This window comes from Trachurus japonicus, chromosome 18 (assembly GCF_045865225.1).
Source record: "Trachurus japonicus isolate A0001 chromosome 18, Traja_1.0".
Classification (NCBI taxonomy): domain Eukaryota; kingdom Metazoa; phylum Chordata; class Actinopteri; order Carangiformes; family Carangidae; genus Trachurus; species Trachurus japonicus.
The window spans coordinates 23753836-23770005 of record NC_140924.1 but is presented as its reverse complement, the minus strand read 5'-3'; the positions used below and the strand labels follow the sequence as shown (position 1 = coordinate 23770005).

Here is a 16170-nt window from a genome sequence, read left to right as displayed (position 1 = left end):
TCATATGCAGTTTCTTTTTTTATTGCCAAGAAAAGTGTTTTTTGAAATTTGACAGAACTCATAATTCATGACAGCAAAAAAAATGCATAGTACAATCTGCTTACATCATACTAGTATACAACTGCATAATGCCATTTCAATAAAGCAAATTAGCAAGTTGAGCTACAGGTCTGAAAACTGTCGAGTGAATGGCAGCCATGTAGATAAAATAACAAGAAACTGATCAGAAACCAGAGGAGGTTAAAGACAAAATACCTGATGCAGCTCTGTGAGTGTGATGCACAAACCTATTGTACAATTTTGTGCTATAAGCATGTATATTAATGATGCTCTGTTGTTAATTATTTACATATAGACCTTCATTTAGCATCTTAACAAACCATTTTGTTTAGACTCGTTAGAGGCACCTTAGTTGGTACAGACAGTGGTTACAGTTCCAGCTCAGCTTTAGGAAACGTTCTATTATGTTACAAAGTACATGGGGACCTTTAATTAAAGAACAATATACATTATTTGCATTAACTTTGCCTCTAGATCAGATTTAACAGCCATTTTGATTAACATAAAAATGCGATCTAAACAGCATTTCAATTACAGATGATGACGGTGATTATCACATGAACACTGATGAGTGCTACCAACTGTTATGACAGTAAAAAACATGCTTAACATGTTACCAGGGACATCTGAACAGATTCGTTCAGGTTTTCATTTTTCATTTTTAAAACAAACATGTGGTGGATGCATCTTCCACCACTGTGTCCACACTGAAACAATCTGTTTCATCATTTGTCAGACTAACTGTATATATAAAGCCTGGCAAAAACCCATTCATTGAATACCAAAAATAGTCTTTTGCTGGTATTTCAAGTCCACAGTGAGCAGTTGTGCTACATTCTGTTCCCTCCATCCCTTCATATCCACCTTGTTTCCTTTCCATATTTGGGAACAACAAAGTTTTAGTTCTGAAGGCGAAATGGGTAGCAAACGTGTCAATGTGTGGTGCAGACCCAACTCTTAAGTCTGGTGGCTTGACACAAACCCAGCCTGGTTTTCACTGTTAAAAATGGAAATCAGACGATCCTCATCGGCAGACATCAACTCATCAAACTCATCCAGCATAGGGCCCTGGTGGTGGTTGCTGTTGGATGCTGTGTTTATCATGCCCTCGGTCTGGAGCAAGTTGACGATGCTGTTGGGGTAATTCATCCAGGTGCTACCGGGGTTGCTGGCGGGGTCGGAAGTGTTTTGGGGTACTGTGTTGTTTGGGGCAGCGGTGGAGGAGCTGGGAGCGGCAGCTTGCTGGCATGAAGCTTGGGCCAACATTGAAGAGCCATTTCCAGCCTCGCCAATTGGGTTCAGAAGGTCCTCAAAGTCATCCATGTTTAAGCTGTACAGGTTGCCTTGGGCCTGGGCTTCGGGAAAGCTGGGGAATTCTGGGATATCATCATCATCCACTCGGAACTGAGGGCCTTGGTGGTTGAAGGAGCTGCTGGCCTGTGAGGGGACTGTGTTCCCCTGAGAGGGCATGGGCTCCTGGGCCATGGCCGAAGAGATGTTGGGGAAGAATTCATGAAGGTCTGACAGGTTGACAGTTGGGAAATCCAGGTTGGTATTGGAGGTGGTTGTAGAGGAGGTGGAGGAAGATGGTGCCTGACTTAATGTGAAAGTGGCCACTGGAGTGGCCTTGGGCTGGGGGCCCAGGTTCAGGCTCTCCATGATTTTCCATGTTTGGTTTGTAGTCACCGATGAGCTGGATGCAGAGGCCTCTACCTTGGGCTGCACGGAGAAGAGCTGGCCCGGCTGATAAGAGTAGGGAGCCTGCGGCTTCACTCCACTGGGGGGCACCACAGCTGCTGTAAACACAGACACACAGGCAAGTTGAGTTCCAAAACTCTAAATCTCTGCAGTGTAACGTATTTTGTCCAACACTCCTAAAAATATCCATCCGTCATCTTCTGCTAGGTCACGGTGGCTGGAGACTGAGCAGGACATTCCAGACATCCCTGTCTCCAGCAACACTCCTCAGCTCCTCCTGGGGGACCCCAGGCCAGATGAGACATGTTCTTCCAGTTCTGGGTCTGCTTTCTAGTTGGAGAGTCTCCAAAGGGAGGTGTCCATGAGGCATTCCTGTCACATGTCCACCTCCTCTGGCTGTTTTGACAATGGTGACTCTACTCTATCCTATCTCTAAGGCTGATGAAGCCCATTTCAGCCACTTGCATCCGCGGCATTCTTTCAGTCACTACCCAGAGCTCATGACTATCCACCTTTTTCCGAACGTCAAAAACGTAAGCCGGTTTTGCTCTTCCGGTGGAATTTTATGTTTACATTTCCATGGTTTTGGTAGTCGTGGTAAATGCATGGATTTTTTTTTTTTCAATGAAAATCTGTAAAACGCATGGCTCATCACACCAGCTTTTAACGGAGGATATCACACAAATTGACATCCGTGTTAAAAGCCAGCGTTAATAGATCCATGCGTTTACCGCAACCATGACAACGACTGAAAACCATGGAAACGTAAACAATACAATTCCACCGGAAATGCAAAACCGGCTTCCGGTTTTGACCATAGATGACGTTCGGAAACTTGTGGATAGATAAAGATCAAAACAAAAATTGGAACTAGTGACATCACAGTCTACTTATGCAATGACTAAAATGATCATTCAATCAAAGAGACTTACCACCTTGTGAGTTCATTAATGGAGGCTTGGCTGTGACTGTTCTTCTTGCTGGGCTTATGTGTCGTCTGTCTTGTTGAGTGGACACTGAAATAATAGCAGATATGATTATATTACATTTCAACTTAAAAAAAACAAACAAACCTTTTACTCTATTATATTACAGCAGACAAACAAATCTGATCAACGTACCACTAGTCAGCATGGAGCCCAGCTTCAGGCTCTGGAACATGTCTCCTGTCCGCTTTCTCTTCTCACTCAGCCTGTATTCATCTACAGGGGTGTTGCATTGTAACAGAGACAACTTGGTTAGTTAAACAATACAATCATTCCTCAAAGCTGTATTATCAGTATTGTGGAAGCATGAGGACTGTGCCTCCTACCTGGATCTGAAGGCAGGTACTGGAAGTCCATTGGCTCACTGACCTCGCGGTCAGAAGGCCGGCGGAGCTGCATCTTGACTCTGACGGGCTCAGTGAGATTAGTGTCACGGTAGGGCGGTGTCCGGAACACTATGGCCACCTGCCTGTGGACGTCGGCCTGGGAGAAAGTGCCCTTTCCTTCCCAGGAGTCCTGGAAGAAACGCACCTCAATGTCTTCTGTCGAGACACAGAGAATGAAAATATGAGAATGTAATGGGCTCTCCACTTAAAAAAAGAATCAGAATCACAAGAAATTGGTCGCTATGAGGTGGGAACAGCTCGATAAGCTCCCAGGGAGTAACTGGATTTGTGCACTGCTCATGTGATTGGGGTCAGTGAAACCAAGATTGACTTCTGGGAGTTAGCAGCAGAAAAATGAAAGGAGCCGATCTAGACATCTACCCTGTCTCTGGGGAGGTGGGAGGGAATGCTTTTTATTTTTTTATTTTTTCCATCTTTATTTTCATGGCTGTGTTTATCTGAATTGTCTTTTTCAAAAAAAAGTTTGGTCACAAAAACGAAAGAATCAGAATTGGAGTTCTGAGGTTTACCATTAACACAGCAGGAGCTCCAAGTTCAGTATTGCATCACCTTTACTGCTATGCAACACACAGTTTGACAACAATTTAGGAGCCTTGTAATTAACTCCAACTGTTAAACGTCATGCAACAAGAGGCTTCATGATTAAATGTCAATGTGACACCTCTGCCTGTTGTAAAAATGACAAGTCACAACAAGGAGGTTTATATCCGACAATTCAGATTTTCAAAATATAAAGCACATGGTTCGTAGTGTGTATGGCTGCCATGATCAAACTGCTAGAAATAACAAAGGGGAAAAGACTGATGATGGTCATATGTTTTTGTTGGGAGTTAATTGGGAGAACATCATCAAAAGATTTCACAAGATGCAGGAAAAGCATGAAGAGTGAGTTATAAATCAGCAGCACAGCACCAAGCTGATGGTAGCCTTCTGGCATACTGCAAAAACTCAACTCATCTTCCTTTTATTAAAAAAAAAAAAAAGTGATAAAGATTTTGTGCATGGATACAGGAAGCAGACAGTTCAACAGACATACACCCTAGTGATTTATTTTAAAAAATGAGAAGTGGATGACCATGCAAATAGAGGAATAAAGCATTTGGTTTGTGATAGAAGTCACTTGCTTTGCATTGCATTCATGCAACTCGTACAGCGAGAGCATAGGAAACTCCACATGTGCAACAATGATGGTGGCCAAAGATACCACTTGTCGCAGGTTGTTGACAAAACAAAACAACCTGCGACAGGAAGGAGAGGTTTTTGAAATGCTGCTGTGCTGCTTTTTTTTTTGTTTAGGGAGGAGCCTAAAAATTCTGACCATACATAAGTAACATTAGTATTCATTTGGATTTGTATCTCTGGCCACCATTGTGAATGAAAGTCTGCATTTGTATTTGAAACATAAGCTGGCTCTTTGGGATGAGTCTCAGCTGTAAATTCTCTCTGTCCACCAGTTATTCATTAACACTGTATGTCTGCCGTTTGGTGCCGAGTAGGTAGCATATGGTGATTTATTTTTAGGGCTTTCGAAAACACATGAGGTTGCAGGCAGGAAAACCAAAGCTAAGCTAAAAAGAAGCTAAAGCACTTGCTAATGCTGCAGGCTTTGGGTATGATTCTAGTAATTCTAATTTCTGACATTATTTAAATATAATGATTGATTTGAGCACCTTTAATGTCAGTTTAAGAGGGGAGGGGGACTAATGTAATTTACTTAACTTGAACTTATTATAATATATCAAATTTCATCTATCACAAAATCCCAGTTACTCATGATCCCTGTCTAGAGTTGGCCAACATTGGCTAGTGGAGTGCCCTTCAGTTTATTGCTTGTAGCATTAATCCATTTTCTTAATTCAATTCCATTTGTTAGAGAAAAGGTGAAAAGTTAAAACAATCTCACTTTAAATGCTGTGGATACACCATTCTATGTCCGGTAATACAATACTAACTTTAACTTAATGACTTGAATTGTTGAGCTTTGATATCAGATTTACTTTCCTGCAGCCTCCGGTGAAAGTGGGAAACATTCCATGTGGTATTTAATGACTGGTGTAATCAGTTTTTGTGTATGTTGGCAAACACTCCTTTTCATTAAATCAATGCCTTAAGTTACCACCTGTGTTACTCATATTTCCTTCTATTCAATTGCACTTGTAAAGAAGGAAATTGGACTGCGAATGTGAAATTTAAGAGCTTATCTTATTCACCATCTACAAGAAAGAACATTAAAACTGTGCAACAATTAACCTCCCTTTCCAGCTCACTTACTCAAAGAGAGCGAGTGTGCTGTCAGTATTATATCTCACCTCTGTATGCTGTGGGTGTGATGAGTTAACACCTTCACTGCTCCAGGCTCATTGTAAACTAAACTTTACAATCTGCTCAGTGAGTTTTAAACTTTATGGACTGTTAAACAGAGTCGCGCACAAACAGACGATGCTGCAGGAGTCTATTACTCATACTGGGACACAGCAGCAGGGGGAAAATGAAAGACCACTGTACAGTACAGGCATGTTGTTGTACCTTTTTGCACTTTGTCACAGAGCAGAAAGATTTCATCCCCTCCCTTGCAGCTTCCAGAGTTGCGGTTGACACGGCAGATCTTCAGCTCAGCTGTGTTCGGGGCCCCTGCGACACAGAAAGAGCATGAGTAAATACACCAAAACTACAGATCAATACTAGACGGCTGCTAAATGCACAGGAACTTGGGCTGGTGGTCACGGGTCAGTATTACAAGAATGACATTCTTTCCTGTGGAAAATAACAAACTGGAAGTCTTTTGACAGAGGAACACTTACACCATTAAATACCATAGCCTTTACAGATGGAGTACCTTTTTTAAATTTTAAATTTTAATTCCACCTCACGGAAGCAAAAAGCTCATTTGTAAAATGTTCTGCTTGTACTCAAAATGACTGCACATTGTAAAAAAAAAAAAAAAGAAAAAAAAAAAAAGTCAGCCCCTACTTTCATTTAAATTGCAAATGTCACATTCTGAAAGTGAAACAAAACTCATATAGAGTCACAGAAGTGTTCAGACTCTCCACCGCACTAAGAAGTACTTCAAATTTGTTCTAAAGGACAGTGCTTTAGTAAATTTCCGTTGTTGTAATTCCTCCACTGTGTCTTTTATTGAAAATGTCTTGGTGTAACAAATGTGTTTGGAGAGTTTTAACATGTTTTGGTGACCATACTTCAAATCATCATGACATCTCAGCAAATTTTAGAGCCGTAAAACTAACATTTAGACAATGACTTATCCCCATGAAAATGTTCTACGTATTGAACCTATATGTGTAGTCTACAGACTGCATCATTGAAAAAAAGCTAAAGTGATTTTTGGGAATATGCGAACTAAAAATGTTCAAAGGGCACACAATAGTAACATCAATATGAATGAATATTAGCATTAAAAAGTTAGTATCAACTGAATTTCATCATACATTATATTAGATATGTATATGTGCCTATTTGTCCACTCACTGTTGTCATAAATGGGATGTGATACCACGGGGTCCAGAGGAAACAGCTCCCCTGTAGGCAGAGTGATGGAGGCCTGGAAGCACAGCCGGACTGAATTCAGGTCAAACTCCTCCTCCCACACCTTCGCCTCAGGAACTGCAGCCAAGAAAACAGCAGAGAGAGGGTGGAGTGCACAAACAGACAACACAGCACAGCAGTCTGGCAGGGGACTGCATCCTGTCCTATGTAGGCTATCTGTATTCACTATCAAAGTATCAAAGCAAAGTAGAAGACTGAGCTTCCTCTTGATGTCAATAGGTTACTAGTTAAGAGTTCAGTGTCTAAGTGTAATCATCGCCTCATTAGTAGTTTGTGTTGAGAGCTCCATGCTGTAGACATAGCAAACTTGGGAGGGAGACTAAACCATTTTCAGATGGTCGAGTTCTCACAGGTTCTGTTGCTTTGTTCAACCTCCAGCTCAAACTACTACTTGAATATATTAATAGGAAGTCAAGGCAAATATTGCCTTGACTATCGGAAATCATCAATCACGTACATTCCTCACAGGCCAACCTGCCTGCAGCTTTGTGTCTCTGCAACACAAGCCCAGTCATTCTTATGATTGAAGCCCTTCCATGTGACTTTTTGTGTAGTGTTTTCTTTCTTGCATGTGTACAACTGAAAATAAAAAAGTTAACAAATGCGTTAACTGCAGCATTCGTGAATACAAATGTCCTGCTCATTCCCCACAGGAGGCTGGATTAGTGAGGTCTCTCTTTCTATCAGTAATAATTGTAAAGTCTTTTGGTATTATTATTCATATTCTTATTAATGAGAACACCAGGTAAAGGCGACTCTCTCCATTCAGCACAGTAACGTTTCACAACGTGACAGATTTAACAGAGGAAAGACCCACACATGACACACTTTGTGTTGTACACTCATCTGAAACCACGAGTACTCACTGTTGAAGGGGTTATTATTTGTCTGCAGCCTGCAAGTGATGGCCTCAACCACATCCTTCTTCTTCACACACTGTATACCCAGGTTCTGAAAGCTGAGAGAGTGGACAGACAGTTTGGGGTAATTCATAACATAAGTTCTTTTTGCATTTTATTTCTTTTATAGGAGACAGCATTCTTGGGGACCAACACACAATATTGTTTTATATATATATATATATAGATGCACTTTACTTTTTAAAGGTACATTGTGTAAGAATTACTCCGATCTAGCATTGCGGTTGTATATCGCAAGCAACTCAATCGTATTTTTCATGCTGCATTCACGTGAAATTGGGCAGACGGCAGACGGACGACAGCCGCTGCACGTAACGGCATAAACAAGCCTCTATGTAAACAAGTGGTCCGTCAGCACGAGGCAAAACAATACACGTGACAATATATTGTCATGGCGATGTCGTATTGTTTACCTGTTTACCGGCTTTCTCTCGACTTCTGTGACTAAAATGACATCTGGTTTGTTACCGACGGCCGTCTGCCCGACTGCACGTGAATGCAGCATCAGTGTAACGCTCCATTCCTCCTCACTGCGTTACCGCAGTGACTTTTCACAGACGCCACCTCGACCTGAGCCGACAGCTCCGGTGTCGCTGGTGAGTTTCCGCGGTTACCTACCGTCATGCTGCCACTGAACGTAAAAACATGGCGACACAACATGGCGGCCAGCACCGAGCTTACCCACTCGATGTGAATGACATGAACGGAAAATTCAGAGTTTACCGGAACACTTCAGTTTGTTGATGGGGGGGATTACTGATAATGAAAAACATACTTTTGAACGAAATAATCGATTTTTGTGAATAGATAACAGGAGAAGTTACACAATGTCCCTTTAAAGTTTTGTCGAGTTTCTCTTTTAACTGCATGGGGACGGGGGTGGGGGACAGTTGATGGATGTTACAGATGTTGGTGTCTATTTAAAAATAATAATGCATCATCATTGTGCATCACTGACCACATCCTAAGCCCAGAGGACAGCTGAAGGGAGTGGACTGGAAGAGGAGGAATACTTGACTTCCAGTTCACTGCCAACAAATTAATATATTTCAGACATCTGGGAATATAATAAGCGTCTTAAAAACGTAAACGTGATAAAAGTGATTTCATTTGTGACGATAACCTTTTAAGCTCACTATGAGTTTATTGTTGAAACTCTTTTAAATGACAAATTCCACCATTGTTGATGTATTAAATCCACAAATTCTCCTCTTTTTTTTCATTTCTTCCCTTGATCCTTGAGTTGTTTAGTCACAGTCTCTGTTACCATGGTGTATTATCTCGTGTTTTCCAAATTCTTTTGGTAGATATGTATTGTTGCTGCTCCCAGTATAACAATAGTGAACACCTCCCTTCGTTCTGGCTGAATTCCTGACAATTTCAAAAACGAGTCCAGTGAGTACTCAACTAAAATAAATAAATAAATAAATAAATAAATAAAAGACTTAGACTTGTTTATCTACAATGATCAGAGATCTGTTTCCAAACTTTTATGTACTGTCTGCCACCACAATCTTCTAAACATTAGAAATTACTGATCCTGGCAGCCACGGCAGATTATCTTATTTTTGAGGAATTTTAGTCTGGCTTTGTTTGCAGCACATCACAATGATGAAACAGGGCTCGTTAAGTTACAAATGTTCTGTTACATCACTTTTTAAATCAAATATGTATCAAATGTCCTCCTATTACAAGTATTATGCAGAATGACGTCTCCTTTTTTTTGTTTTAACATGTTCTACACATACTACAATATTGTAAATATTATAGAACTTTCAATTTTAAGTGAAATATGTACAAACTATGGTTTAAAAAAACAAAGATGGAACTATTCTTATATGACTGTATTTCTTTTGGCCACTAAAAATCTTTCTCATTCAGACCCATGTCAAGTTAGAGGTTAAATCTGTGTCACTCTGTTCTAACCATGCTTTTATCAAAATACCAATATTATTAAGTGACTAAATATCAACTTGTACACTCACTCTCTGGCAGTGAACTGCAGAACACAGTTTGTTTGAATGTCACACTCGTGATGTAGGTAGACAAACAAAATTCTCTCTGGACAAAGAGTCTGGTGGGATTATGTAATGTGACATTTAAATATTGTGTAATTAAATGAATCTCATCAGTCTTTGCTGCCGGCCACCATTTTTCTTTCCCACTACCAGTTCCTCCTCTTTTAAAGTGCTGTCAGTTTATAATTGTGATGCACACAGGCAATCTCAGCTGGTCATTGTCCAGTCTATGCTGTTAATGTTTTACTCAACACCAAACCAAACTAAAGATGAAAGTGGCAACAGTGAACACGTCATCTCCCACCAACGATGAAGGTTTTTTCTAGGTCAGTCTGGAACAAACACTTCTTTTAGAGTTCCTCCTGAGGCACTTCAGCGTAACCACACTGGCATTAACTCTGGCAAGAAGTCACAATCATCACTTCCTCATGTTTCTGGAAAGTGTGTGGGATTAAAAAAAAAAGGAACACTAACCTGTGTATTCTCCTCTCCTGCAGGTCAGCCTCATAGTAGCCATGTTTGCAGTCCTTCCCGACAAGTTCATGGGGGTGAGGCTTGTGCGGCGCATTCTTTGTTACCAGGGAGATGCGAACACGCAAGGGGCCGCTGTAATTGTGCACCTGTGTGAGTAAATGAATAATATGAGAAATCTTGGATGGCTGTTTGCTTGGAGTCTGATAGTTACAGGTTTGATCTCAACAGTGATGCTTCCTTCCACTGCTAGAATGGACTGACCTGTTGTAAAAGCCCATGTTTGACGAGGTAACATTAAGTCATAAAGTCTTAGACTTCAACAAGGAAGCAAAGGGACTGCAACGTGTAACACAGTTCATGTTGACAAAGTAGTCTGAATACTTTCTGAATGCTCTGTACACATAGTCTTGATGGACGTGTAATGATAAATTGATCTACATTGATATAACAATTCAGCGATCAATGACTTCATAGCACTGTTTGAAAATAAAATATCATAATTTATAAGATATGCCTTTATTTTGAAATTCCTCTGATGAGTTTCTGCAGGAATTTCATACTTGATCTGCAAAAAATGTGTAGCTAATTATCAAATTCTAAAACACATTTTGTTAAACACTCTACATAAGATTCATATTAAAATCCTGCTTTAAATAGAGAAATAATGTTCTCTCAGGTTTTTTTGTATATGATGTGAAAAGTATAAGCTAAATATAACAGAAAATGGCCCACTTTTATTAGAAAAAAAGCTTGTTTTTCTTTTAAATGTCTAGTTGAGCTCAGAAATCAAAATGTGTAATGATAATTAAGTTGTTTTTTTTATGATTTGATATGAATGGAAGTGGTTGTATAAAAGGAGTTCAACATTTTGGCAAATTGGCCTATTGCCATAATCCAAATAGTTTTAGGAGTAGGGTGGTAGGGAAACCAAGAAATTCCATGAGCTCTGAGCAGCTCGCAGCTCTGCTCCGCCGTTCTAAAAACAGCTTGCACCGACAATTAAAGGTAACAAACCTACTCCTAAAACTATAGGGATTATGGGAATGGGCCAATTTGCCAAAATGTTGAACTATCCCTTTAAACCAGCAGATGATATCGTTTCATATTGATCACTGACCCCGGAATAAAAGCGAGTTGAAATGGTGTCATGACGGACTTTGTGACATCGACAAACATTGAATCATTGTCCATTGAATCGATCGATGGATCATGATAAAACTTGTAATTTACACCTCTAGCTATTATTATTATTATTATATCATTATTTCTGTCTCAGTGTTCCCTACATGGCTCAAACAATCTTATATCTGGTGAATGTATCCAGTGTCTGTTGCTACTGTTGCTTTTTCTGCTGTCAACAGGTTCAACATGCTGATCTCCTCAACTTTCCCTGTGTTCAGTTACATTGTGCAAACTCTTGAGGTTTTTAACAAACATGTTCCTTTTGCTGCAAGAGTTGATTCAGCGCTGACCTGTCCCCCAGTGCAGAGAGAAGTCAGGTCGTGTAGAATAGATCACCCTTAACTACATTAAACGGATCACAGCTAACTCACCTTGATGGCTGGATGAGTCTTAGTGGTGTCGTTGCTCTTTTCTCCCGGGATGCTGCCAGCTGAACGGCCTTCACACTTATACCTGAACCTCATGCCCCTCTGCTTCGGCTGCTCGATGATCTCTATGCAGGGGTTTGTTTGGACTGATGCAAAGGAGGAAGGAAGAGAAGAGGAAGAATCTGGTTGGAGTGCAGTGTCGCTTTTGGAAATGCAGATTGTGCAACTGCCTGTACCTCTATCAGTTAGTCAAACACAAAAATAGCTCTGTCATTGATCACCAGTCCAAATAGTGATGAAATGTTTGCCCGTGAAAAACTCTGCAGCACTGATTCATGCATAACACTGATTTGCGGGAAATAGTGTCCTACCTTGATTAAGCGGGGTCATCCCCCATCCATACACACCTGCGGTGGGCAGAAGACAAGAACACAAATTGAAGTCCTTATTCTGAGAGGAAATAGCAGATAACAGTTTATAGCACTGACAGACAGAGGCTAGTGGCAGACGACCAAAACCAAAAACTGTTTCAGCACAAATACGTGGTTTAGTATGAGTTTGTCATTTGTGGTGTGGTTCCTGGTGGAAAACTCCAACAGTGCAACATCCAAAGAGGTCAAGGGACGCCGCGATGCGAGGACTTCCCAGCTAAATATAATCACCAACATCATAAACTGCCTGTCAAACGCTGAAGAAGTGCAGGGTTGAGCAAACAAAAGACAGGCAGGATGTAATATCAGTATCACATTGCCCATCTGGACATGAGAACGAAGCCTCCATTGTGATTAAAGAACAAGGCAACGCTCTGGTTTCGGGTTCTCCATAAATGAGTTTGTCTTAGAAACAAGTGAGGTGTGACACATGATCAGGTGATCAGAGCTCCACCCATCAGCCAGCAGGACTTGTTCAATTTGAAAGCATGAGTGGGATTTTTTTTCCAAGTTGTAACAAGCCTGATTCCTTTAGCCCAAACTCATACAATGTAAAGAAAAAGAGGGTTGTTTTGTTTACATTTTAGATTGCAGTGCCAACTGATAAGAACCACTGTTAAAATCCTTATCATGGAGGATTACACTGAATATTATGGATATCATAATAATGAGTGCACTTTTCACCTTGTACCCGAAAGACATGTCTGTCATTCTCACAGAGACTGGGTAATAATATGAAAGTGAAGGTGACCATAAAACCATTGACTGTATTCATATCAGAACACAGCTGTAACATCTGGGGCAGCTGAGTGAGTCACTCTTGCTCTAATTACCCAGAGAGTCTGTCATGCCTGTCACTTGCATTGTTGACTTGTGAAATGACTGTATTGTATCTTAATGGATCAACTCCTCCTCATGTTATCGACATGAAAACATTTTTGTTTCACTCTAACATTTAACTTTCACTTAAGAGTTTTATGTTAGGCTACTTTATTTATTTCCCCTAAAAGAAACTAAACTGTGATTTTAACTTTTTTAAAAAAGGGGTGAAATGTCATGTAACGTGATACACTTTCCCCACAGCAAAACATATCTCACTTCACTTCTTATAAACAACTGTCTGCGTAATTTCCATAACTCCCATCCACTAAAACTGAGGTGGGCGGCTGCTAGTTGCGTGGGCCGTGACTGCAAACTGATAGCTAATGTCTTTAGCCGAACTGAAGATATGTTATTCACAATGACGACAATAAAGTTTTCAGAAGGCGCCTGTGAACAGCGTACTTCCCAGTAGGCTATACAGACACATTACAGAACCATTACATTTCCGTTTTTGCTGTACGTCTGGCACCTCAGGGCGGTACATATAGAAACCCATGAGGTGAACTAACACTTCAGGCCTCTTGGCAGCTCGGCTCGGTTTGGTCCACCCGTGCCAGGGAGGTAAGTTAGCGACCGGTGGGTTATTAACACAAGAGCTCTGACAACAGGTAGGTTAAGACGGTAAACGCGGCTTTAGGACGTTCGTTAGCTGCCTCTCCGTCCGGGAACGACAGACTCCTCCTGTTAGCTTAAAAACGCAGCGGCAGCGGGGCTTTCCCCTGTGCGCAAAACAACTCCCTGTACAGTTTCACCTCCACAGTCTGAGCTGAGTAAACAGCTCCAACAAACACACGCGGCTCCACTCACCATCCATGACTGTGGCCCGGTCACGTTGAAGCTTCTCCCGCCACAACCCAGTTTACCTCTTGTTCGGTTGTTGTCGTTTTAGTCAGATAGAAAGACGGCGCAAAACACGACACAAGAAGAGTCTGAAAAGTTGAGCAGCACAGAGCTCTCTGCTGTCGCGTCCCTGGCTCCACCTACAGCTGTGTACAACACTGTTGGGTGAAGCTGCACGCAGGTACGACGCTCACTTCCGGTTAGAACACCAGCACAAACACAACCGCTGTCTGAGGAGCAGTGTGATGCAATATGCTGACTTCACTCTGTGATAGATAGATAGATAGATAGATAGATAGATAGATAGATAGATAGATAGATAGATAGATAGATAGATAGATAGATAGATAGATAGATAGATAGATAGATAGATAGATAGATAGATAGATAGATAGATAGATAGATAGATAGATACCAAACAGGACAACACATACAGGTCAGAAACATAAGTAGCCTAATAATAATAATTTAAAAAAAAAAAAACCCCAGAAACAAGGCAGTTTCGAATAAAAAAAATTCAAGAATGAATTTCATTTTCTGAATGAGGAAAAGTGTTTTTACTGTCACATCTCGAGACTACAAATGTTGTGAGAATATGAATAACAAGGTATCTTAATTATGCCGTTGTACACTTGCTGAAACTATTTGTATGTATTTTAAGCCAGATACGCATATTGAAAAACTTAGGGGTCCTTGAAAAAATATATACCTCTACATGTTATTTTATGACGTGTGTATAAAACTTAGAGCAATCAAGATTTCCAAATATTAGGGCCAGGGAAGGTTAACCACCCCTTTTCTATTATATAACATTATAGGCTGCGTTGTGTTAGATAATGTGTGATAGAGTAAATAATGTCAGTATTTTGGACTCCAGTGACATTGCCATTTATATTTTTTATTTTAAGTTATTTTATGGTAAGCTACTTCTGCCTAAATGTGCGGTATTATTTTGAAAAGGTAACGATTGAAGTGTTTCCGGTGCTATCCTCTCGCTAACTTGACAAGTTGCACGGTTTTTCGACTGCATTGCAACTTGCCACCACCCACTCAAAACAGTGCGGAAATACCCAGATGACGGACTTGAAAGGAACAGAAAAGTAAGTTGTGAGTGGGAGAGGCAATAACATAACTTTTGGCTTTAGTCATAACCTGGAAGAGAGTTTTAGACCGGATCCCTCTGTCAGCAGTTTATCTTCGCGGTTCACTGTTGTAAACAGACTTGTTAGTGGAAAAATCCACTTATAATTGTACTTTCTAATGTTTTTATGGCATTTTTTTATTCACAAAATTTTCAAATTACCATTCAGCTGATGGCCCACGTCAAAATCACTGTACCAGACTTCCATATGGGCAAAGTATGGTGGCAGTAGACCTACTATTATGTTAATTTTAATTATTTTATTTGTCCAGATAAAGACAATTGAATTCTGTGTTAATTGAAATATTTGTTCCAACAAATTCCTACATAATCTGACCAGGAGAGGGCGCCGCAGGTGCATAAATCAGAATCTTCTGACCTGCCCAGAATTTTGTTCATCTACATCAAGTTCAGTTGTATGTCGATAAAACTGTCTCATGGATGCATTTATATCTGTGAAGAAGGTAGACTACATATATATATGATTGCAAACGTAGTTTACAACTTTATTATTATTATTATTATTATTATTATTATTATTATTATTATTATTATTATTATTATTATTGTTGTCATTATTATTGTCATTATCATTATTATTATGAAGCCTAGTATTATTTTAGTATATGAGTAGCCTATAGCCGATAACTTGTTGCGAGGACCCTGCCGGCAATACTGATGCTTTCAAATGTCGTCGGAAATGCGATGCGTTCGCTATTCCTCTGGGTGTCACTTGACATTGGGATTTATTTTCCCTGTTTATATCAGGTGCATTGCCTCATTGTTGTTTTACTCCAGAGACATTCACGTTTAAATATGTGATTGATTTTATTAGTGTATTCTCAATATTTTAGGGAGAAAAAAATATCGTTTTCCATCATTTCATCACTTTTAAATAAATACACATGTTATTTATTTCAGGATATCAACCTGAAAGCTAACTTATACCTTTGAAAGCAGCATTGCTTTAGACTATTTAAGTAGATCGTAAATTCAATCGGCTAAGAACGGCTGTAAAATTCGATTTAAAGCTTCGGAATAAATGTATAACAATTGAACTTTAATCAAGATTCTTTGTAGAACGATTCAAGACACTATGCCTCAAAGACACTCTCGAAGTTCTATCTAAAAACTTTCTTTCCCCTCCCATTTCTGTGATAGATGTTAGAGTGTCCGCGGCGTACTTGAAGGCAGCATAC

At 40.2% G+C, this 16170-nt stretch overlaps 1 protein-coding gene across 2 annotated transcripts; it reads right to left on the bottom strand.

The window, feature by feature from the left end:
• Positions 1 to 3: 3 nt before the first annotated feature.
• rela (RELA proto-oncogene, NF-kB subunit a) lies at positions 4 to 13945 on the bottom strand. Of its 2 annotated transcripts, none has more exons than XM_085758999.1 (11): positions 13798 to 13945; positions 12049 to 12084; positions 11681 to 11823; positions 10128 to 10273; positions 7582 to 7673; positions 6638 to 6772; positions 5678 to 5782; positions 3071 to 3286; positions 2880 to 2960; positions 2691 to 2774; positions 4 to 1856 (listed from the first exon to the last, which is right to left on the bottom strand). In XM_085758999.1, the coding sequence occupies exons 1-11, from the start codon at positions 13802 to 13804 to the stop codon at positions 1018 to 1020; spliced, it is 1884 nt and encodes a 627-aa protein (XP_085615125.1). In that variant the 5' UTR covers positions 13805 to 13945; the 3' UTR covers positions 4 to 1017. The 2 variants fall into 2 exon arrangements, with proteins under 2 accessions (XP_085615125.1, XP_085615126.1); XM_085759000.1 differs by having other exon boundaries at positions 2694 to 2774.
• Positions 13946 to 16170: the final 2225 nt, after the last annotated feature.

What these genes read in the sequence shown, in the direction of transcription:
- rela (XM_085758999.1), bottom strand. An exon ending in GGGCTCCATGCTGACTAGTG is followed by an intron (nt 2,775 to 2,879) that starts GTACGTTGATCA and finishes CTATTATTTCAG; the next exon opens with TGTCCACTCAACAAGACAGA. An exon ending in ATTAATGAACTCACAAGGTG is followed by an intron (nt 1,857 to 2,690) that starts GTAAGTCTCTTT and finishes CTGTGTTTACAG; the next exon opens with CAGCTGTGGTGCCCCCCAGT.